This window comes from Artemia sp. Qi Xiang Cuo, chromosome 3, assembly GCF_049724085.1.
Source record: "Artemia sp. Qi Xiang Cuo chromosome 3, ASM4972408v1, whole genome shotgun sequence".
NCBI classification, from domain to species: Eukaryota; Metazoa; Arthropoda; class Branchiopoda; order Anostraca; family Artemiidae; genus Artemia; species Artemia sp. Qi Xiang Cuo.
The window spans coordinates 15,995,595-16,019,638 of record NC_142796.1 but is presented as its reverse complement, the minus strand read 5'-3'; the positions used below and the strand labels follow the sequence as shown (position 1 = coordinate 16,019,638).

The 24,044-nt window shown below is 36.1% G+C and overlaps 1 protein-coding gene across 1 annotated transcript in view; it reads left to right on the top strand.

Annotated features, from left to right (window-relative positions):
- LOC148953806 (mitogen-activated protein kinase kinase kinase 4-like) overlaps positions 1 to 17,798 on the top strand; it is a 177,483-nt gene extending 159,685 nt beyond the window's left edge. Inside the window, exons 5-6 of the mRNA XM_089085910.1 lie at positions 11,531 to 11,804; positions 17,788 to 17,798. Coding sequence (XP_088942036.1) covers positions 11,531 to 11,804; positions 17,788 to 17,798 — 285 coding nt within the window. The remainder of the gene's footprint in view (positions 1 to 11,530; positions 11,805 to 17,787) is intronic.
- The last annotated feature ends 6,246 nt before the right edge of the window (positions 17,799 to 24,044 follow it).

Sequence of the window (24,044 nt, the reverse complement as noted above, 5' to 3'; positions counted from 1 at the left end):
ACACTCGTTCTTGAATTCACCTTTGGGATGCAAATTGCGGGAATTTCATTCAAGAAATTATGAAAAATTGTAAGTAAGTAACAAACTCTTTTTTTGAATTCACCTTTTGGATACACAATACAGAATTTCATTCAAGAAATTATGAAAAATTCTAAGTAAGTAACAAACTCTTTCTTGAATTCAGCTCTTGGATACACTATACAGAAATTTCATTCAAGAAATTATGCAAAAATTGTGAGTAAGTAACAAACTCATTCTTGAATTAACCTCTCGTATGTATAATACAGAAATTTCATTCAAGAAATTATGAAAAATTGTAAGTAAGTAACAAACTCTTTCTTGAATTCACCTCTTGGATAAACAATACAGTAATTTTATTCAAGAAATTATTAAAAAATTGTAAGTAACAAACTCTTTCTTAAATTAAACTCTTGGATACATAATCTAGAAATTTTATTCAAGAAATTATGACAAAATTGTAAGTAAGTAACCACTCGTTCTTGAATTCACCTCTTAGATACACAATACAGAAATTTCATTCAAGAAATTATAAACCTTCTTGGATACACAATGCAGAAATTTCATTCACAAAATTAATAAAAAAAATTGTAAGTAAGTAACAAACTCCTTCTTGAATTCACCTCTTGGATACACAATACAGAAATTTCATTCAAGAAATTATAAAAAATTGTAAGTAAGTAACAAACTCGTTCTTGAATTAACCTCTCGGATACACAATACAGAAATTTCATTCAAGAACTCACCGCTTGGATACACAACAGAAATTTCATTCAAGAAATTATGAAAATTTTTAAGTAAGTAAAAAACTCTTTCTTGAATTCACCTCTTGAATATATAATGCGGAAATTTCATTCAAGAGATTATGAAAAAATTGTAAGTAAGTAAAAAAACTCCTTCTTGATTTCACCTCTTGGATACACAATACAGAAATTTTATTCAAGAAATTACTAAATAATTGTAAGTAACAAACTCTTTCTTGAATTTTTACCTCTGTGATAAACAATACAGAAATGTCTTTCAAGAAATTATGAAAAAATTGTAAGTAACAAACTCTTTCTTGAATTCACCTCTTGGATACACAATACAGAAATTTCATTCATGAAATTATGAAAAAATTGTAAGTAAGTAGCAAATTCTTTTTTGAATTCACCTCTTGGATACACAATACAGACATTTAATTCAATAATTTATGAAAACATTGTAAGTAAGTAACAAACTCTTTCTTGAATTCACCTCTTGGATACACAATGCAGAAATTTCATTCAAGAAATTATGAGAAAATTGTAAGTAAGTAACAAATTCTTTTTTGAATTCACCTCTTGGATACACAATACAGAAATTTCATTCAAGAAATTATGAAAAATTTTAAATAAGTAACAAACTCTTATTTGAATTCACCTCTTGGATACACAATACAAACATTTCATTCAAGAAATTATGAAAAAATTGTAAGTAAGTAACAAACTCTTTCTTGAATTCACCTTTTGGATACACAATCCAGAAATTTGATTGAAGAAATTATGAAAATATTGTAAGTAAGTAAAAAACGTGCGCGCACGTAAGCTAACCTAACCTATGGTTTTTATATTTCCGAGCTGCTTTCCCAGTGGTACTCCATTATAGGTTATTGAGACTATCTAGTTTATTGTACGTACTAAATCAACAATGTTTTCCCACTGGATGGATAAACACCGACACCATATTTTAAAAAAAGAAGTGAAAAAGAATTATTCGAAGAAAGTGTGTGCACATGATAAAGTCATTACCACTCTAAGTGAACCTAAATTAACTCAACTTTTTGATTATCTCTCTCACTATGACTGTGTTTTTGAGGCGGTGTGCTGCCATCTATAACCAGTCTAACCTATATTCAACGTAACCATGCATGAATTCAAAATGAATAGAACTTGGATTTTATGACTGTTATCTGATGTATCCGATAAAAAAACTTTGAAAACGAATTTATTCTTTCTGGTACTTAGATTCAGTCAATTTTATCCCATGTATCTGAGAAAGGGATGTGGATATAGAATTTAATAACTCTGATATTTTATTTTGTCAAGTTTATCCCATGTATTCGAGAAAGGGATGTTGATATAGAATTTAATTAATCTGATACTTAGATTTTGTCAACTTTATCCGATATAGCCGACAAATGATATTGATAATGCATTCAAAGTATGTTGATAATGAATATACACATTTTTATGTTTAGATTTTGTCAACTTTATCCCCTGTATCCAAGAAAGGGATGCTGTTATAAAAATTAATATCCCCGATACTTAGATTTTTTCAATTCTGTCTGACATACCCTACAAAGAATGTTTAGGTAAACTGTAATCAATCTGATAATTCGATTTTTCGAATTTTATCCGATATAGCCAACAAATGATGCTGATAATGCAGTTAAAGGATGTTGATAAAGCATTTATTCACTCTGATACTTAGATTTTGTCAATTTTATCCCATGTATCCGAGAAAGGGATGTTGATATGGAATTTAATCACTCTGATAGTTAGGTTCTGTCAATTTTATCTGACATATCCGACAAAGGATGTTGATAATGAATTTATTGACTCTGGTATTTAGATTTTGTCAATTCTATCCCCTGTATCCGAGAAAGGGATGTTGATAAAGCATCTATTCAATCTGATGCTTAGATTTTGTCAATTTTATCTGATATACCCTACAAAGGATGTTGATAATGAATTTATTCACTCTGGTACTTAGATTCTGTCAATTTTATATGATATACCCAAAAAATGATGTTAAAAAGGAATTTATTCCCTCTGACATTTAGTTTGGGTAAATTTCATCCTACATATTCGAAAAATCATGTTGATAAAGCATTTTTTCAATCTGATACTTATATTTGTTCAATTTTATCTGATGGATCTGACAGAGGATGTTCATAAAAAAATTGATTCACTCTAATACTTAGATTTTGTAAATTTTGTCCTAAATATCCGACAAAGGATGCTGATAAAGTATTTATTCACTCTGATACTTAGATTTTGTCAATTTTATTCAGCATGTCCGACAAAGGATGCTGATAAAGTAGTTATTCATACTCTGATACTCACGTTCTGTCAGTTTTATCCAACTTATCAGACAAAGGATTGTGATGAAACATTCAGTTTCACTGATAGTTATATTTTGTTAATTTTATGCAACATATTCGGCAAGGAATGCTGACAAAGCATTTATTTATACTTTGGTACTTAAATTGTGTTAATTTTATCCAATGTATCTGGCAAAGGATGTCCATAAAAAAAATTATTCACTGTAACACTTAGATGTTTTTAATTTTATCCTATGTATCCGAGATAAGGATGTTGATATAAAATTTAATCACTCTGATACTGAGATTTCGTCAATTTTATCTGACATATCCAATAAAGGATGGCGTTAAAGAATTTATTCACTCTGATATTTATATTTCGTAAAATTACATTTGATTTATCTGATAAACGATTTGGATAAAAAAAATTTATTCTCTCCAACACTTGTATTTTGTCAATTGCATCCCGTGTATTCGAGAAAGGGATGTTGATATAGAATTTAATCAATTTAATACTTAGATTTTGTCAGTTTTACCCGATATAGCCGACAAATGATTTTGATAATGCATTTATAGGAAGTCCATATAGCATTTATTCAAACTGACGCTTAGGTTTTGTCAGTTTTATACCAGGCATCCAAGAAATGGATGTTGACACAGTATTAAATCCGTCTGATGCTTATATTTTATAAATTTTATCCGACATATCCGATAAAGGATGTTGATAAAGTATTTATTCACTCTGATATTTAGATTTTGTCAATTATATTCGTTGTATTTGGCAAAAGATGTTTATATAGAATTTAATCACGCTGATACTTAGATTTTATCCGAGATATCCGACAAAGGATGCTGATAAAGCATTTAATCACACTGATACTTAGATTTCGTCAATTATATTTGTATGTATTTGACAAAAGATGTTGATAAAAAAAATTATTCACTCTGACACTTAGCTTTTTCCAATTTTATCCAGCATATCCGACAAAGGATCCTAATATAGAATTTAATCAATCTGATATTTAGATTTTGTCAATTATATTCGCTGCATCTGAAAAAAGATGTTGATAAAAAAAATCATTCACTCTGATACTTAGATTTTGTTAATTTTATCCCTTGTATCCGAAAAATTTAGAATTGAATCACTGTGATACTTTGATTTTATCCGAGATATCCGACAAAGGATGCTGATAAAGCATTTAATCACTCTGATACTTAGATTTTGTCAATTATATTTGATGTATTTGACAAAAGATGTTGATAAAAAAAAACTTATTCACTCTGACACTTAGCTTTTGTCAATTTTATCCAGCATATCCGACAAAGGATGCTGACATAGAATTTAATCAATCTGATATTTTAGATTTTGTCAATTATATTTGTTGTATCTGACAAAAGATGTTGATAAAAAAATTAAAAAATTATTCACTCTGATACTTAGATTTTGTCAATTTTACCCCATGTATCCGAGAAAGGGATGTTGATATGAAATTTAATCACTCTGATACTTAGATTCTGTCAGTTTTATCCGACATATCCGACAAAGGATGTTGATAATGAATTTATTCATTTTGATACTTAGATTTTGTCAATTTTATCCGATGCGTCTGACAGAGGATGTTGATAAAAAAAACATTATTCACTCTAACACATAGATTTCGTCAATTTTATCTGACGTATCAGACACAGGATGCTAATCCAGAATTTACTCAATATGATACTTAAGTTTTTTGAATGTGATTCAGGAAATCCAACAAAGAATACTCATGAATTAGTAATTCACACTCTGAACCTCAAATTATGTTAGTTATATCCAACATATTCGACAACGAATAGTGATAAAACATTTATTCGCGCCGATAGTTACATTTTGTCAATTTTATTCAACATATTCGACAAAGGATGCCGATAAAGTATTTATTCACATTCTTACACTTAGATTTTGTTAATTTTATCCAATGTATCTGGCAAAGGATGTTGATAAAAAAAAATTGTTCACTCCGACACTTAGATTTTGTCAATTGTATCCTATGTATTAGAGAAAGGGATGTTGATATAGAATCTATTAAATCTAACACTTTGATTTTGTCAATTTTATCCGATAGAGCCGACCAATGATGTTGATAATGCATTTAAAGGATTTTGATAAGGCATTTATTTACTCTAATACTTATATTTTTTTAATTTTATCACATATATCCGAGAAAGAGGTATTGATATATAATTTAATCGTTCTGATACTTTGATTCCGTCAATTTTATCCGACATATCCGATAAAGGATGTTGATAAAGTACTTAATCACTCTGATACTTAGATTTTGTCAATTATATTCGTTGTATCTGACAAAAGATTTTGATATAGAATTTAATCACTGATAAGGCATTTAATCACTCTGATACTTAGATTTTGTCGATTATATTTGATGTATTTGATAAAAGATGTTGATAAAAAAAATTTATTCACTCTGACACTTAGCTTTTGTCAATTTTATCCAGCATATCCAAAAAAAGATGCTGATATAGAATTTAATCAGTCTGATATTTAGATTTTGTCAATTATATTCGTTGTATCTGACAAAAGGTCTTGATAAAAAAAAAATTATTGACTCCGATACTTAGATTTTGTCAATTTTATCCCATGTATTCAAGACATATAAAATTCATTGACTCGTATACCTAAATTTTATCTAAGATATCCAAAATCAACGACTTATAAGGCATTTGAAAACTCTGATGTTTATACTTGGGCGATTATATATCATGTATTCTACTAAAGACATTAATAAAAAAAATTTATTCAATCTGAAACTTAGCTTTTGTCATTTAAACGTGCATATTCGACAAAGGATACTTATATAGAATTCAATCAATCTGATATTTAGATTTTGTCAATTATATTCGTTGTATCTGACAAAAGATGTTGATAAAAAAATAAAAAAAATTATTCACTCTGATACTTAGATTTTGTCAATTTTACCCGATATACCCGACAAATAATGTTGATAAAGCATTTATTCACTCTGATACTTAGATTTAGTAAATTTTATCTCATGTATCCGAGAAAGGGATGTTGATATGGAATTTAATCACTCTGAAACTTGAATTTTAATCACTCCGATACCTTGCTTTTGTCTGTTCTATCCAACATATTGAATAAAGAATGTCAATAAATTATTTATTCACTCTGAAATTTACATTTGCTCAATTTTATTCCATATATCTGACAAAGTATGTTGATGAAAGTGGGTTCAATTGATAAAGAATGTTAATAATGGATTTGTTCAATTTTTTTCATAATTTCCTGAATTAAATTTCTGTATTGTGTATCCAAGAGGTGAATTCAAGAAAGAGTTTGTTACTTACTTATTTACAATTTTTTCATAATGACATATCCAACAACTGATGTTAATAATGAATTTATTCAGTCAGATACCTAGATTATGTCAATGTTATCCCATGTGTCTGACAATAGATGTATGCAAATTCCTTTTCTTACATCTCTGATGTTTTAATAGACATTCTAAACGTTTGATATGCTAGCATACTCTAAAAATAATGAACACATAACAATGTAATGCATAATATATTTTTAATGAAATAATGCTATGTAGAATATTAATACAAAAATATATTATGATGCATTATTAATATCAATGATCAACTTTGGACATTTGAATCTGTTCCATAAAATAGTTCACCATGTTCTCTCTTGATATTGTAGCTATTGTCTTCTCTTAGTTCGTAATCAGTAGAATAATCATTATTCCATTTTGAGTCATACACAATTTTTACTGGTGCGTCATCGACACGCTCAATATGCTTTTCGTTTTTGGTATTATTTGGTTCATTGACTGTTTGATCAATGGCAGTAACGTTTCCTGGTACTTTGTTTTTCACCGATTCATCTTTATATTCCAAAGGGATATTTTCTGCTAATGCCCTTTTTATTTTTCTGGCAATTTCACTGTCTATTATCACATTATTTTTACACAAGTAACAGTTTCGGCACGTAGACAAGATATCGTTTATGATATTAGTAGAAGAGTAGGCCTTTCTTTTTTTGATCTTCCGTTGAATGCTAATACCTGAAAGCTGACGATAGGATGTATCAGTAGGTAATGTGTTACCTGCAACAGTAGCAAGGAGTTGTCCTCAATCATCAACGATTATTTTTATGTTGGCATTCTCTTTGAGTGTAATCATCTCGGGAGATCTCAATCTTGCATGTCCACCAACATAAGAGTTGAATTTTTTCGGTACTCCAAAGAAATTTAATTCCTTACTATCATGACAATGCCTGCATACATTTCCGATAGTGCTACCACTTGTACTTGTTTCATATTTTTAATACTTCTCCTTGTCGGCATTCAATGCTACAATAACATTGTCATGTGAACGCACTTTATTGAAATGCTCCATCCTCCCTTTTTTTTAAAGATATGACTTATGTGTTTATCGTTCCACTGCGTAAAAAAATACTGATTTAATACATGCAATAAACCACATAGTGTCTATAACCCGCCAAAAATTACTAGCGGGAAAGCCGCACCGTGTCTCTGAGAAAGAATAGATTACAATTTCTAGAGCCGTAAGAATATTTTATGTCATTTTAATATACGTAAAAAAATCAAAAAAAAAATTTAAAAAAATGGGGGGAGGGGGCCAAAAAGTTGGAGGGAAGGAGGAAGGGTTGGAGGGATATTTTAACACTTCATTTTTCTTTGAGTACTTTGAAATAGACTTGTTCCCCATACCCCTGAATTTGATGAGGACAAGGAAAGTTGGGATTATGTATAAACTTCGGATTTGGCCAAAGGAATGACCGAGAAAGGCTAATTAATCCTGAAAATACCGGCGACAAATAAATGAAATTGCATAAACTTATAAATAATGGAATAGATATGTCAACCATTGCAGTTTGATTGGCCTACCATGCTGCAATGACGTCAAAACATTATTACCAATAAAATCCTCGGGGTTTTATTGCTGCGGAACTTCTCGGTTTTGACTTATTTGGTTTTGCTCTACTAACTTGTGGTTCGACAAATGGCAGTACTGCTGTTGATATCTCTACATAACTATTAGCGCTACGCATTAAAACCATCCCTTGAGGCATCAACCTCATCCCACTGGACCTCAAAACCAGCCCCCTTTCCACCTTTTTTTCTCATCCCACGGGACCTCAAAACCAGCTCCATTTTCATGGGTATCCAAACCGCCCTGCGAGGCATCAGTACCATCTCGCAGTGCAACAAAAAAAACATCCCGTGAGGCATCAGTACCATCCCGTGAGGCGTCAGTACCATTCCACGGGACCTCAAAACCAGCTCCCTTTTTGTGGGTAGCCAAACCGCCCTGCGAGGCATCAGTACCATCTCTAAGTGCAACAAAAAAAACCATCCCGGGAGGCATCAGTACCATCCCACAGGACCTCAAAACCAGCTCCCACTCCATGGGTAGCCAAACCACCCTGCGAGGCATCAGTACCATCTCGTAGTGCCTTCTCATTATCATTGAGTCCAAATTTCACCCTCGTCAGCGCAGAAAGAAATTTATTGGAAAAAGAAGACGTGTCTCCTTTCCCCACTATCTGTTCTATCTGTTCATATTATTTTGCAACCTTGTACGCATCACCTAAACAAAAAAAAATTCTGCACTATTCTCTAACAAATACCATTTGTAGGACGGTCTGATCCCCTCCTTCAATAAATTAAGAGCAAATCTTCCAAGAACTACACCATCATCCCTGGCTACTAAGGACACCCTACATAACCTTCCTAACTTTTGCATCCTTCTATTGAATAGATATACCCTGTCATCCTTAAATTGAGCCACGCCTAAAACACCGTTCTTTAATTACGGACGCTAAATTTTGGGCAATAACTTCACTTCTAACAACAAGGGTCTAATAAAATTTACTGGGTTGTTTAGTCGTGTTAAATAACTTACGAAAGATAGTCCGTCCCAAATCCATTGTAGTTGGTCTCAATTAAATCACTAGCGTCAAATGTAGTCACAATTGAGAATTAATTTTCGATTATCGAATTCACAAAGTTAAATTTTGGTTGGAAACTGTCAATTGTAGATCACACGTCGACTGTATAAAATCATGTAAAAAAAAAACACCAAACGTAGAATGGTTAAGCGATGGTAGAAATCAACCGGAGACTCTCAGTTGTATAGATTTGAATTAGTAGGTAGAAGCTCTCGCGAGGAAATCCATATTAGGCATTGTATAACAGCCTATTTCAAAATGTTCATTTAAAAGTACGTGTGTTTCAAGAAGGCGCTTTGAATAGAAGGAAGTTCAATAGCTCGTAACGTTTCGATGTCCTTTTAATCAGTCTTTTGCAGTATTTGCTGCTCAATATCACAGTCTGGTAGCGGGCGAAATACTCTTCAGTTTGCTGCCAGTATTTAGCGTAAGATGTCGTAAGTACTTATAACGGTCACTCAAATGTCACTTGGAGGTTTTCCACTAGTGATATATGCTCCACTAGTTTTAACCGCTTGCCACCACTCTGTAAACCTCTGCTGTCACCACTCTGTAAACCTCTATTTAGTTCTTTTTATATGCCCTTTTTATATTGGCAGATGTAATGGTTTACGTAAATTCCAAAGATAGACGATAAACGTTGGTCTTTATTTTGGTCTTTATTAAATAACGTGAGAATACACCTAGAGAAAATAAGGTAGCACAAGAACAACTAGCTACGACGAAGGCGAAAGATGGACTCCCTTTAGAAATGAACCAAGAATATAACTTTCATGGAACGGAAGTTCCAGCTATGCCTGGGAACGAGCCCTTTCCCACGACTAGCTTTAATCCCAAGAGCCCCCCCTGGACCGCTCTCGTTGACACATAAATGCCCAAATAACTAAGAAATGCAACACCCAGAAAAGCTTCTTGAATTGATGTTCTACATACTTTACAATAAAGATAGTGTGCTAATTGAAATGAAAATAAGTGTGCTAATTGAAATGAAAGTTGTTATCAAACAGTTCGGGGTAACGAACTGTAAGTAAGGAGCCACCCGGCTCAATAGTAACCGAAACTATAAAAAACGGCATTTTAATACCAATAGATACTCCAGAAGAATCAGATTTTTATGCTGATTTCAAATATACAAGTTTTATTACGTTTATTCCTATCCCTCAAAAGTTATGCGCCTGATAATAGTTGCACTATTTTTGAAAAAAGGGGAAACAACCCCTAAGAGTCATAGAACTTTAATGAAAATCACACCATCAGATTTAGCGTCTCAGAGAACCCTACTATCAAGGTTTCAAGAACCTATCTGCAAAAATGTGGAATTTTGTATTTTTTGCTGAAAGATCACGGATGCTTTTTTTATATATATTTTTTTTTTTTTTTTTGTTTTTGTTTTTTTTAGGGGTGATTGTATCGATCCAGTAGTCCTAGAATATCGTGAGAGGGTTCATTCGAACGGAAATTAAAAGTTCTAGTACCCTTTTTAAGTGACCCAAAAAATTGGAGGGCAACTTGGCCCCCTCCCACGCTCATTTTTTTCCCGAAGTCACCCAATGAAAATTTTGAGATTGTCATTTTGTTCAGCATAGTCAAAAATCTAATTAGTATGTCTTTGAGGATGACTTAATCCCCAACATTTCCGGGGGAAAGGCTGCAAGTTATAAACTTTGCCCATTGTTTACATATAGTATTGGTTATTGGGAAGTATACAGGCGTTTTCAGGAGGAATTTTTTTTTAGGGGGGGGTCGGGGTCGGAGTAGGGGCTATGGGGGAGGATCTTTCCATGGAGGATATTTCATTTGGAGAAGGGACATTTCCATGAAGGGGGTGCCAGATTTCCCAGCATTATTTAAAAAACGATCAGAAATTACATAAAAAAACAAGTTTTTATCAACTGAAAGTAAAGACCAACGTTAAAACTTAAAACGAACAGAAATTATTACGTATATGAGAGGATTCGCCCCCTAGTCAATACCTCGCTCTTTTCGCTAAAGTTTTTTTTAGTACTTTCAAAAGAGCTATCTATTCTAATTAACCGGCCTTTGTGATTCAGGGGTTTGTGATTCGAACAAAATTCGAAATTTAGCGTAAAGAGCGAGGTATTGACTAGGGAATGAACTCCCTAATATACGTAATAAAAACATACGAATATAGAAATTCGTTACGGAAGTTAATTCGTAAGTTACGTCAGAACAGAATTTTGAGACTTCGAGACAAAATTTACTTTTAGTTAAAAAAAACTTTTTTTTTTAGTTAATCTCAGAAAGGCAAGCTGCACTTTATTTGCCTTGATATATGTTTGCAAAATATTTTGCTCAACTATCTCAAAGGGTACCTGACTTCAAAATGGAAACACCAAATGGAAACAACAGGAAAAGTAAATAAAAGTTGCCAGATTACTGCAGTAGTTTCCTAACTCTAGAAAACCAATTCATTAATTTGTTTTTATTTATAGTTTAATGAAGACAAGAGTTACTTGCAACATGAAGTGGTCTCAGAGAAACGAGCTGCGCTTGACTTTTTTAGACATGTCCAAAAAGTATACTTCATAGCTAAAGAACGGACATCGAAGATTTTATCATTTGTGCAAGAGTTGCAGGAAGACTTCGAAAGAGCGTCGGAATTCCGACTTTCTCAAACTCCCAAAAAAGTTATTAAGAAGCTGCTTGAAACTGGTCATGTCAGAGTCGAAACTAATATTTCTTCAAAATATAGGTTCTATGTGCCAGGTAATCTTTGTAATTATATTAATTTAAAAAAAAATTTCTACAAAATAAGTCTTTCAAAAACAAGTAAAGAACTCCATTAAACCAAAAATAGAATGAAATAATCTACCAAGCGTACAACCACCACAAATCATCATCAATAAATGAATGAAACCCAAAACGAACAGAACGTAAAATAAATACCAGAATCAAACTCAAAACAAGCAGAAATTAGTACGAGGAGGGTTCAAAACCCCTATACTATCTAAAATTCAGAAGGTAATTTTTACTTTACGGAAAAAAATTCAAATGGATGTGCATTATCAGTTTGAATTAAATATGCTGATATATATTCCTTAAAATCTTAATTAAATTTTTATTTCTTAAAGTTATAAAAGTGAAAACATTGAAAAAAAATTTTCCAGTGAAGTACAAATTATATTTTAGCTTTTAGAAAGCATAAGGGTTTTGAACCCTACTCATATTAATTTCTGCTCGTTTTGAGTCTGACTTATTTGTTTTAATTTCTGTTCGTTTTGGGTTTCATTTATCTATTGAGACTGATTTGTGGTAGTTTTATGCTTGGTAGATTATTTGATTCTATTTTTGTTCATTTTTGGTTTAATAGAGTTCTTTATTTTTTGAAGAACTTTTTTTGTGGAAGAAGTTTTTTAAATTAATTTCTCTTCGTTTTATATTGACATAGTCTTTTTCAGGGAAAAAGAAAATCAGAATTTGAATCTTTCCGGTTTTCCTTTAAGAATTTATAGTTTCTCCTGCTATTATATGCTGGAGAAACTTTTTCATCAATTTTTAATAACATAAACTCTTTTGAAAATCATGACACAAATAGTAGTGTTTGATTTAGTCATAAGCATCCTCTAGTTGACCTGATAAATAAAAGTGAATACCATTCCCAAGAAATTATTTCTATGCTCTATCACAGCCTGGATACAATCAGGCTCGTAATGTTTGGGGTGGGGGGGGGGGGAAGCCCCCCTCCCCCTCCCATAAAATCGTTGCGTGAAGCGCCACGATGTTTCTGACGCCGCCAAAATTCTTTGTTCAGTTCAATAAAGACCACGAGAATACTGACATGTCATCAACAGAAATTTTGAGCTTGGTCGGTAAACGCAGCAGGATTCTGCTGCGCAGGATTCTGCGCAGGATTCTGCGGATTCTGCGGATGGTGCCACAATTTTCCATTTGGTTAAATGAACAGTATTAAACTAGTGACATGATATGTACCGAAATCTAAATCTCGGTTGGTAAATGCAATGATTTTACCGACTTGTGCAGTGATTTTACATATTATATTTGAAACGGAAAATATGTTTATTATTGACAAAAAACAGTCGGTAAAAATTACCAGCCAGTTGGTTAACTCTCTAGTCCCCCCCCCCCAAACATTTTGGCTAGTAGCGACACTGGATACAATTACACTCTTTTGATTTAGTTAACTTTTAAGAGCAGAAGTAGTAATAGAAGTGGCCCCGAAAATTTTAACTTAATACTCTCAGTTGTTCTTGGCATATTGATGAGATGTTTTATTGGCAACCAGCATACAAATACTGTGTTTTAATTTAATTTTAAAGCAACATATAGTTTTCAAGCATAATGGGCAAATTACATAACTGTGGGGGTTGACCTACCCAATAAACCTAGAGATATTGTTACTAGACCGTTAAGCTATATTGAACAAAATGGCTGTCTTAAAGTTTTGATTGGAAGCATTTGGAACAATATGAGTTAAATCGGAGGGCTGATTGCCCTCCAATCACTTTTTACTCTTAAGAGGGCGCTAAAACTTTTAATTTTCAATCAAATGAGCTTCTTTAAAATAACAATTATATTACTATATGATAATCGCTGCTTATGTCCTTATATGCCCTATAGTGCTTATATGCCCTTTTAATACCTGCATGTATATAGGTTTTTCATTTAATTGAAAATCCTCCTAAACGTTCACTAAAAGTTTCAGCTTAATGCCATTAGTGTTGTTAGTTACAGTAACCGTCGAAGCAGCATTAAATGAATACACACAATGTCTTCTGGCTAGGCCAAAATTCACAACCTGTGAAGGTATGAAGGTGAAATTTTCAGAGAATATTTCTGTTGTACGGATGCCAACCTGCCATCCGTATGCAGGTTGTCAAAAGGGTATATCAGCAATATCTTAGGAACAGTTTCGTGTGTGAAATTAAAACTTACAATTATTATTGTGGGGGAAGTTGAACTAACCAAAAGACAATATTTGCATCATAATACTAATGCTTCTACTCCTACATCTACTGCTACTATTAATATTACTGCTACTATTACTACTACTACTAAAGCTAACATTACTGCTACTGCTATGTTTACTGGTGCTACTACTATAAGTAATAAACCTAAGGGTATTAAAGCGTAAATTTTGGGCAATATTGTAACTGTATTGAAATAAATCAAAATACACTATGCCCACATTGGTTGCCATGAGGACTTATGAGTATTGATTCAGGACCGGTTGATGGTATTAAGTTAAAGATTTCCTCGTGTGTTGAAGGGGCTGTTGAAAAAAAGGTGATATTTGCATACTGCTACTAATGCTACTGCTGCTACTACAACTATGGCTGCGCATAATTACTGAACCTTTCAAAAACGCTGGAAAATTGATATCTCAAAACTTGGTTTAGATATTTGCTATGGGAAATTATGGGCGTGGGGGAAGGTTTACCTCATATTACTTAGACTATTAGAAAGGTAACTATCACTTCAAATTCAGAATCAAATAGGATCCGTCTGAAATTATTGCGACCACCCATTCCATAAAAACCTTATATGTCCCCAAGGCATCGCTTAAAACCCTTGCCCCAGGGTAAGGTACGCTCTGAACACTTTGACTCTTAAAAAGGGCACTAGAACTTATGATTACCAATCGATTGAGTCCCCACCGAAGCATATACGACCACCCTCTTTTATGAGAACGTTATATGTCCCAAGGGCATAGTTTACGTCCCTTTCAATTGGAGCTCTATGGGGGGGGGGGTTGTCTTCCTCACAGACACAATTTTTTGAAAACTTCAAGTACAATGAATAAAATTATTATATCCAAATTTTGATTGGAGGTATTAAGGTAAACACTGAGCGTGGAGAGGGTGGGGGCTGTTTACTCTCAAATCACTTTTACTCTTAAAAAGGGCACTATAACTTCCAATTTCAAATTAAATAAGCCTCATCTGATGTTTATAGGACCGCTCATTCAATAAAAACCGTCATAAAATATACTATATATTCAATATACCTTCATAAAATAAGTCACAAACCTATCCCCAGGATGCTGGGAGGTAGTGGCATCACTAAAGGCATTATTATATGTTCTTTGGACTATTTTAAAAACAATCACTATGTTATATTTTCAATTAGATGCTTTTGGTGAAAGGAGGGGCTGTAGAGGGGGGGGGGGGTAAAGCTGTCCATTACTTTTGACGCTTAAAAAGGAACTAGAACTTTCAATTTTCGACCAAATGAGCTTCTTCTAAAGTTAAACAACTATCCCTTCCATAAAAACCTTAAATACCCAAAGGCATAACTTAAAGCCCTTGCCCCTTATCTCTGGGGTTAGTTTCAACCCCAAAAGCCTTGTTATATTACATTTATACTATTCTGAATAGAATGGCCATCTCAAAATTTCTATTGGATGCATTTCGGGACAATAAGGCGTGTGTTGGGGGGGGGATAGCTGTCCTCCGATCACTTTGACTCTTAAAAAGAGGACTAGACCGTCTGATTACCAATCCAATGAGCCCCCTTCAAAGTTTATATGACCATACCTTCTATAAGAACCTTGTATGTCCCCAGGGCAAAACTTACAACCCTTGCCCTGAGGGCTGTGGGGATTTGTTATCCTGAAAGACATAATTTCCAGACCTTTCAAATACGCGGAACAAAACGGCTATCTCAAAATTTTGATTGAAAGCGTTTGGGGAAATGATGGGCGTGGGGCATTTGCCCTCTGATCACTTGACTAATAAAAAAGGCACTATTCCTTTCAATTTCCGATTGAATGAGCCCTTTTTGAAGCTTTTACGACGAAAATTCCTATTAAACCTTATATCCCCCACGGGCATAACTGACGACCCTTGTCTTGAGGGCGAGGGGGGGTTGTCATCCTCAAAGACATAATTTCCATACCTTTCAACTACGTTGAACAAAATGACCATATAAAAATCTTGATCGGAAATGTTTGGGGAAAGGATGGGCGGGTGGGGGAGGCATTTCCCTTCGATTACTTTCGACTATCAAAAAGGGCAATAACCCTCTCAATTTACAATCGACTGATCCCTTTTTTGAAGTTTTTATGACAACACTTTCTATAAGAATCTTATATGCCACCAGGGCATAACTTACAACCCTAACCCTGAGGGCTGTGGGATGGTTGTCATACTCAAAGACATAAATTCCAGTCCCTTCAACTATATTCAGCAAAATGGCTATATCAAAATGTTGATCGGAAGTCTTTGGGGAAATAGTGGGCATGGGAGGGGGCATTCACCCTCCAATCACTTTTGACTATTATTAAGGTCACTAGCCCTCTCAATTTCCAATTGAATGAGACTTTTTTGAAGTTTCTAAGACAGCACTTTCTATAAAAACATTATATGCCCCCAGGGCATAACATACAACCCTTTGCTCTAGGGGCTGGGGGGGGGGGGCTCGTCATCATCAAAGACATAATTTCTGGACCATTCAGCTATGTTGAACAAAATAGCTATCTCAAAATTTGGATTGGATGTTTCAGGGAAATGGTGGGCGTGAGAGGTGGGGTTAGTTGCCCTCCAATCACTTTCGCCTATTAAAAAAGGCACTGGGATTCAATTTCCAATCGAATGAGCCCTTTTTGAAGTTTTTACAACAACAATTTCTATAAAAACCTTATATGCCCCAATGGAATAACTTACAACCCTTGCCTTGAGGGCTTTGGGGGGTTTGTCATCCTCAAAGACCTGATTTCCAGAACTTTCAACTACGCTAATCAAAATACCTATCTTAAAATTTTGATTGAATGTGTTTGGGGAAATGTTGGGAGTGAGAGGGGGTTAGTTGCCCTCCAATCACTTTCGACTATTAAAAAGGGCAGTGGTCCTTTCAATTTCCAATCGAATGAGCCATTTTTGAAGTTTTTACAACAACATTTCCTATAAAACCTTATATTCCCCCAGGGTATAACTTACAACCCTTACCCTGAGGGCTGTGGGGGGGGGGGGGTTGTCATCCGCAAAAACCAAATTTTAAGAACTTTCAACTACGTTGAACAAAATGCCTATCTGAAAATTTTGAGTGGATGTGTTTAGGGGAAAGGTGGGCGTGATAGGGGGGTTAGTTGCCCTCCAAGCACTTTCGACTATTAAAAAGGGCACTAGCCCTTTCAACTATCAATCAAATAAACCCTTTTTGAATTCTCTACGAAAACGTTTTCAATTAAAACCTTACATGTCCTCAGGGCAGAACTTACGACCCCTGCCTTGAGGGTATGGGGGCAGTATCATCCTCAAAGGCGTTATGTCCGAACTTGCCAACAATATTAAACACAATGCCTACCGCTGAACTTTGATTGGATGCGTTTGGGGAAATGGTGGGTGTGAGAGGGGTGTTAGTTTTCCTCCAATTTCTTTCGACTATTAAAAAGGGTACAAGCCCTTCCAATTTCCAATCGAATGAGCCCTTTTCGAAGTTTCTTCGACAACTCCTTCGATACGAAGTGCCCTGGTCTAAACAAAAGAAAAACAACAAACGATGTTGTGCCAACATCGTTCATCACTTATCTTTGTAATTATATTAAGAACATTCAATGTGTTTGGCTAAGGAAAGCACCAGCCTCCTAAACATGCAAATAAAAATACATAAAATATAACTATTTTGTAATATTTAGATGAAATGCCTAAAATGTTTTACCATATGTTAAGAAAATGTTTTGACATTTAATCTCCCTTAAATGATTTTTTTGACTTCCTAACATTCCTTGCAGGTTTAATCTAGACCCTCTCCCCCTTTTAGTTTTTGGGTGATAATACTGGAATTCTTCAAGGATTTCACTTATTAGTTAGTGTCCGAAAATTCAGGCTGACGATGAGTCCACGCCCTATAAATTTTTGCGTGATTTTCTCCCATAAATTGTACGGATTAAAATCTCTGAGGTGTAATTTATGCTCAGAGAGCTATCAAGATGAAATATATCGGGAATTACTACATCAGTACTGATAAACCCAGAAGTTCACAATCATAGGCAGCGTGCTAGCGCTGCCTAAGTAAAGAACGATGTGGGTACAATGTTTTTTTTGTTGTTTTTTTTCTCCATACCCAGGCACTTCGTATCGAAGGAGTTGTCGTATAAACTTCGGAAAGGGCTCATTCGATTGAATATTGGAGTGGCTTGTGCCCTTTTTAATAGTCGAAAGTGATTGGAGGGCAACTAGCCCCCCCCCCCCCACGCCCGTCATTCCCCCCAACACATCCAATCAAAATTTTGAGATAGCCGTTTTGTTCAGCGTAGTTGATTTCCACATAGAAAATATGTTTTTGAGGAGAACACTCCCCCACAACCCTCGGGGCAAGGATTTTAAGTTATGCCCTGAGGGCATATAAGAACGATGTTGGGACATGTCTATCATTTATTATTTATTTTCCTTTAGAGCAGGGCACTTCATATGGAATGGATCGTCTTAAAAACTCCAAAAGGGGTTCATTCTATTGGAAATTGAGAGTTCTAGTGCCCTTTTTAATAGTGGAAAGTGATGGGAGGGCATCTAGCCCCCCCCCCTACGCCCATCATTCCACCAAACACATCCACTCAAAATTTTGAGATAGCCCTTTTGTTCAGCGTAGTTGACTTCCAGATAGAAAATATGTTTTTGAGGAGGACACTCCCCCACAACCCTCGGGGCAAGGGTTTTAAGTTATGCCCTGAGGGAATATAAAAACGATGTTGGGACATGTCTATCATTTATTATTTATTTTCCTTTAGAGCAGGGCACTTCATATGGAATGGATCGTCTTAAAAACTCCAAAAGGGGCTCTTTCTATTGGAAATTGAGAGTTCTAGTGCCCTTTTTAATAGTGGAAAGTGATGGGAGGGCATCTAGCCCCCCCCCCCCTACGCCCATCATTCCTCCAAACACATCCAATCAAAATTTTTAGATATCCATTTTGCTCAGTGTAGTTGATTGCCAGATAGAAAATATGTTTTTGAGGAGGACACTCCCCCCACAACCCTCAGGGCAAGGGTTCTAAGTTATGCCCTGGGGGCATATAAGGTTTTTATAGAAGGCGTTGTCGTAGAAACTTCAAAAGAGGCTCATTTAATTGGAAATTCAAAGGGCTAGTGCCCTTTTTAATAGTCGAAAGTGATTGGAGGGCAACTATCCCACCCCCGCCCACGCCCATCATTCCCCAAAACATATCCAATCAAAATTTTAAGATAGCCATTTTGTTAAGCGTAGTTGATTTGCAGGTAGAAAATATGTTTTTGTGGAAGACACTCCCCCAAAACCCTCAGGGCAAAGGTTTTAAGATCCCCCAAAACCCTCAGGGCAAAGGTTTTAAGTTATACCCTGGGGGTATATAAGGTTTTTATAGAAGGCGTCGTCGTAGAAACTTCAAAACAGGCTCATTCGAATAGAAATTCAAAGGGATAGTGTCGTTTTTAATAGTCGAAAGTGATTGGAGGGCAACTAGCCCCCCCCATGCCCATCATTCCCCCAAACACATCAAATCAAAATTTTGAGATAGACATTTTGTTCAGCGTAGGCTAGTTGATTTCCAGATAGAACAAACAGGCTCATTCGATTGAAAATTCAATGGACTAGTGCTCTTTTTAATAGTCGAAAGTGATTGGAGGGCATCTAGCTCCTGCCACGCCCATCAGTCCCCCAAACACATACAATCAAAATTTTGAAATAGCCATTTTGTTCAGCGTAGTTGATTTCCACATATAAAATATGTTTTTGAGGAGGAAACTCCCCCAGAGCCCTCAGGGCAAGGGCTTTAAGTTATGCCCTGGGGGCATGTAAGGTTTTTATAGAAAGCTTTGTCGTAGAAACTTCATAACATGCTCATTCAATTTGAAATTCAAAGGATTAGTGCCCTTCTTAATAGTCGAAAGTGATTGGAGGGCAACTAGCCCCCCCCCCAACGCCCATCATTCCCCCAAACACATCCAATCAAAATTTTGAGATAGTGATTTTGTTCAGCGTAGTTGATTTCAAGATAGAAAATATGTTTTTGCGGAGGACACTCCCCCACAACCCTCAGGGCAAGGGGTTTAAGTTATGCCCTGGGGCATATAAGGTTCTTATAGAAGGCGTTGTCATAGAAACTTTAAAACAGGCTCATTCGATTGGAAATTCAAAGGGCTAGTGCCCTTTTTAATAGTCGAAAGTGATGGGAGGGCAACTAGCCCCCCCCTACCACGACCATCATTCCCCCAAACACATCCAATCACAATTTTAATATAGCCATTTTGTTCAGCGTAGTTGATTTGCATATAGAAAATATGTTTTTGAGGTGGATACTCCCCCAAAACCGTCAGGGCAAAGGTTTTAAGTTACGCCCTGGGGGCATATAAGGTTATTTTTATAGAAGGCGTTGTCGTAAAAACTTCAAAACAAGCTCATTAGACTGGAAATTAAAAGGGCTATGGCTCTTTTTCTTAGTCGAAAGTGATTGGAGGGCACCTCGCCCCTCCCCCATGCCCATCATTTCCCCAAACACATCCAATCAAAATTTTGAGACAGGCATTTTGTTCAGCGCAGTTGATTTCCATATAGAAAATATGTTTTTGAGGAGGAGACTCCCCCAAAACCCTCAGGGCAATGGTTTTAAGTTATGCCCTGGGGGCATATAAGGTTTTTATAGAAGGGGTTGTCGTAGAAACTTCAAAACAGGCTCATTCGAATGGAAATTTAAAAAGATAGTGTCTTTTTTAATAGTCGAAAGTGATTAGCGGCCAACTAGCTCCCCCCCCCATGCCCATCATTCCCCCAAACACATCCAATCAAAATTTTCAGATAGCCATTTTGTTCAGCGTAGGCTAGTTGATTTCCAGATAGAACATATGTTTTTCAGGAGGAAACTCCCCCAAAACCCTCAGGGCAAGGGTTTTAAGTTATGGCCTGGGGGCAGAGAAGGTTTTTATAGAAGGCGTTGTCGTAGAAACTTCAAAACCGGCTCATTCGATTGGAAATTCAAAGGGCTATTGCTCTTTTTAATAGTCGAAAGTGATTGGAGGGCAACTAGCCCCCCCCTCATCCATCATTCCCCCAAGCACATCCGATAAAAATTTTGAGATAACCATTTTGTTCAGCGTAGTTTATTTCCAGATTTCCACAACCCTCAGGGCAAGGGTTTTAAGTTATGCCCTGGGGGAATATAAAGTTTTTATAGAAGGCGTTGTTGTAGAAACTTCAAAACAGGCTCATTCGATTGGAAATTCAAAGGGCTAGTATCCTTTTTAATAGTCCAAAGTGATTGGAGGGCAACTCGCCCCCCCCCCCCAACGCTCATCATTCCCCCAAACACATCCAATTAAAATTTTGAGATAGCCATTTTGTTCAGCGTAGTTGATTTCAAGATAGAAAATATGTTTTTGCGGAGGACACTCCCCCACAACCCTCAGGGCAAGGGGTTTAAGTTATGCCCTGGGGGAATATAAGGTTCTTATAGAAGGTGTTGTCATGGAAACTTCAAAACAGGCTCATTCGATTGGAAATTCAAAGGGCTAGTGTCCTTTTTAATAGTCGAAAGTGATTGGAGGGCAACTAGCCCCCCCCCCCCCACGCCCATCATTCCCCCCAACATATCCAATCAAAATTTTAATATAGCCATTTTGTTCAGCGTAGTTGATCTGCAGATAGAAAATATGTTTTTGAGGAGGATACTCCCCCAAAACCCTCAGGGCAAGGGTTTTAAGTTACGCCCTGGGGGCATATAAGGGTTTTTTATAGAAGGTGTTGTCGTAAAAACTTCAAAACAAGCTCATTAGACTGGAAATTCAAAGGGCTATGGCTCTTTTTCTTAGTCGAAAGTGATTGGAGGGCACCTCTCCCCCCCCCCCCCACGCCCATCATTTCGCCAAACACATCCTATCAAAATTTTAAGACAGCCATTTTGTTCAGCGTAGTTGATTTCCAGATAGAAAATATGTTTTTGAGGAGGTGACTCCCCCAAAACCCTCAGGGCAAGGGTTTTAAGTTATACCCTGGGGGCATATAAGGTTTTTATAGAAGGCGTTGTCGTAGAAACTTCAAAACAGGCTCATTAGACTGGAAATTCAAAGGGCTATGGCTCTTTTTCTTAGTCGAAAGTGATTGGAGGGCACCTCGCGCCCCCCCCACGCCCATCATTTCGCCAAACACATCCTATCAAAATTTTGAGACAGCCATTTTGTTCATCGTAGTTGATTTCCAGATAGAAAATATGTTTTTGAGGAGGTGACTCCCCCAAAACCCTCAGGGCAAGGGTTTTAAGTTATACCCTGGGGGCATATAAGGTTTTTATAGAAGGCGTTGTCGTAGAAACTTCAAAACAGGCTCATTCGATTGGAAATTCAAAAAGATAGTGTCTTTTTTAATAGTCGAAAGTGATTGGAGGGCAACTAGCTCCCCCTCCCCACGCCCATCCTTCCTCAAAACACATCCAGTCTAAATTTTGAGATAGCCATTTTATTTAGCACAGACCACTTAATTTCCAAATAGAACATATCTTTTTGAGAAGGACGCTCCTCCACAACCTTCATGAAGAGGGTTTTAAGTTACACTCTGGGGGCATATAACGTTTCTATAGACGGTTTTATCGTAGAAACTTCAAAACAGGCTCATTCGATTGAAAATTCAATGGACTAGTGCTCTTTTTAATAGTCGAAAGTGATTGGAGGGCAACTAGCTCCTGCCACGCCCATCATTCCCCCAAGCACATCCGATCAAAATTTTGAAATAGCCATTTTGTTGAGCGTAGTTGATTTCTAGATAGAAAATATGTTTTTGAGGAAGACACTCCCCCACAACCCTCAGGGCAAGGGTTTTAAGTTATGCCCTGGGGGCATATAAAGTTTTTATAGAAGGCGTTTTCGTAGAAACTTCAAAAAAGGCTCATTCGATTGGAAATTCAAAGGATTAGTGCCCTTCTTAATAGTCGAAAGTGATTGGAGGGCACCTAGAGCCCCCCCCCACGCCCAGCAATCCCCCCAACCCAGCCCATCAAAATTTTGAGATAGTGATTTTGTTCAGCGTAGTTGATTTCAAGATAGAAAATATGTTTTTGCGGAGGACACTCCCCCACAACCCTCAGGGCAAGGGGTTTAAGTTATGCCCTGGGGCATATAAGGTTCTTATAGAAGGCGTTGTCATAGAAACTTTAAAACAGGCTCATTCGATTGGAAATTCAAAGGGCTAGTGCCCTTTTTAATAGTCGAAAGTGATTGGAGGGCAACTATCCCCCCCCCACGCCCATCATTCCCCCAAACACATCCAATCACAATTTTAATATAGCCATTTTGTTCAGCGTAGTTGATTTGCATATAGAAAATATGTTTTTGAGGTGGATACTCCCCCAAAACCGTCAGGGCAAAGGTTTTAAGTTACGCCCTGGGGGCATATAAGGTTATTTTTATAGAAGGCGTTGTCGTAAAAACTTCAAAACAAGCTCATTAGACTGGAAATTAAAAGGGCTATGGCTCTTTTTCTTAGTCGAAAGTGATTGGAGGGCACCTCGCCCCTCCCCCATGCCCATCATTTCCCCAAACACATCCTATCAAAATTTTGAGACCGGCATTTTGTTCAGCGTAGTTGATTTCCAGATAGAAAATATGTTTTTGAGGAGGAGACTCCCCCAAAACCCTCAGGGCAAGGGTTTTAAGTTATACCCTGGGGGCATATAAGGTTTTTATAGCAGGCGTTGTCGTAGAAACTTCAAAACAGGCTCATTCGAATGGAAATTCAAAAAGATAGTGTCTTTTTTAATAGTCGAAAGTGATTGGAGGGCAACTAGCTCCCCCCCCCCATGCCCATCATTCCCCCAAACACATCCAATCAAAATTTTCAGATACCATTTTGTTCAGCGTAGGCTAGTTGATTTCCAGATAGAAAATATGTTTTTGAGGATGACACTCCCGCACAACCCTCCGGGCCAGGGTTTTAAGTTATGCCCTGGGGGCATAGAAGGTTTTTATAGAAGGCGTTGTCGTAGAAACTTCAAAACAGGCTCATTCGATTGAAAATTCAAAGGGCTAGT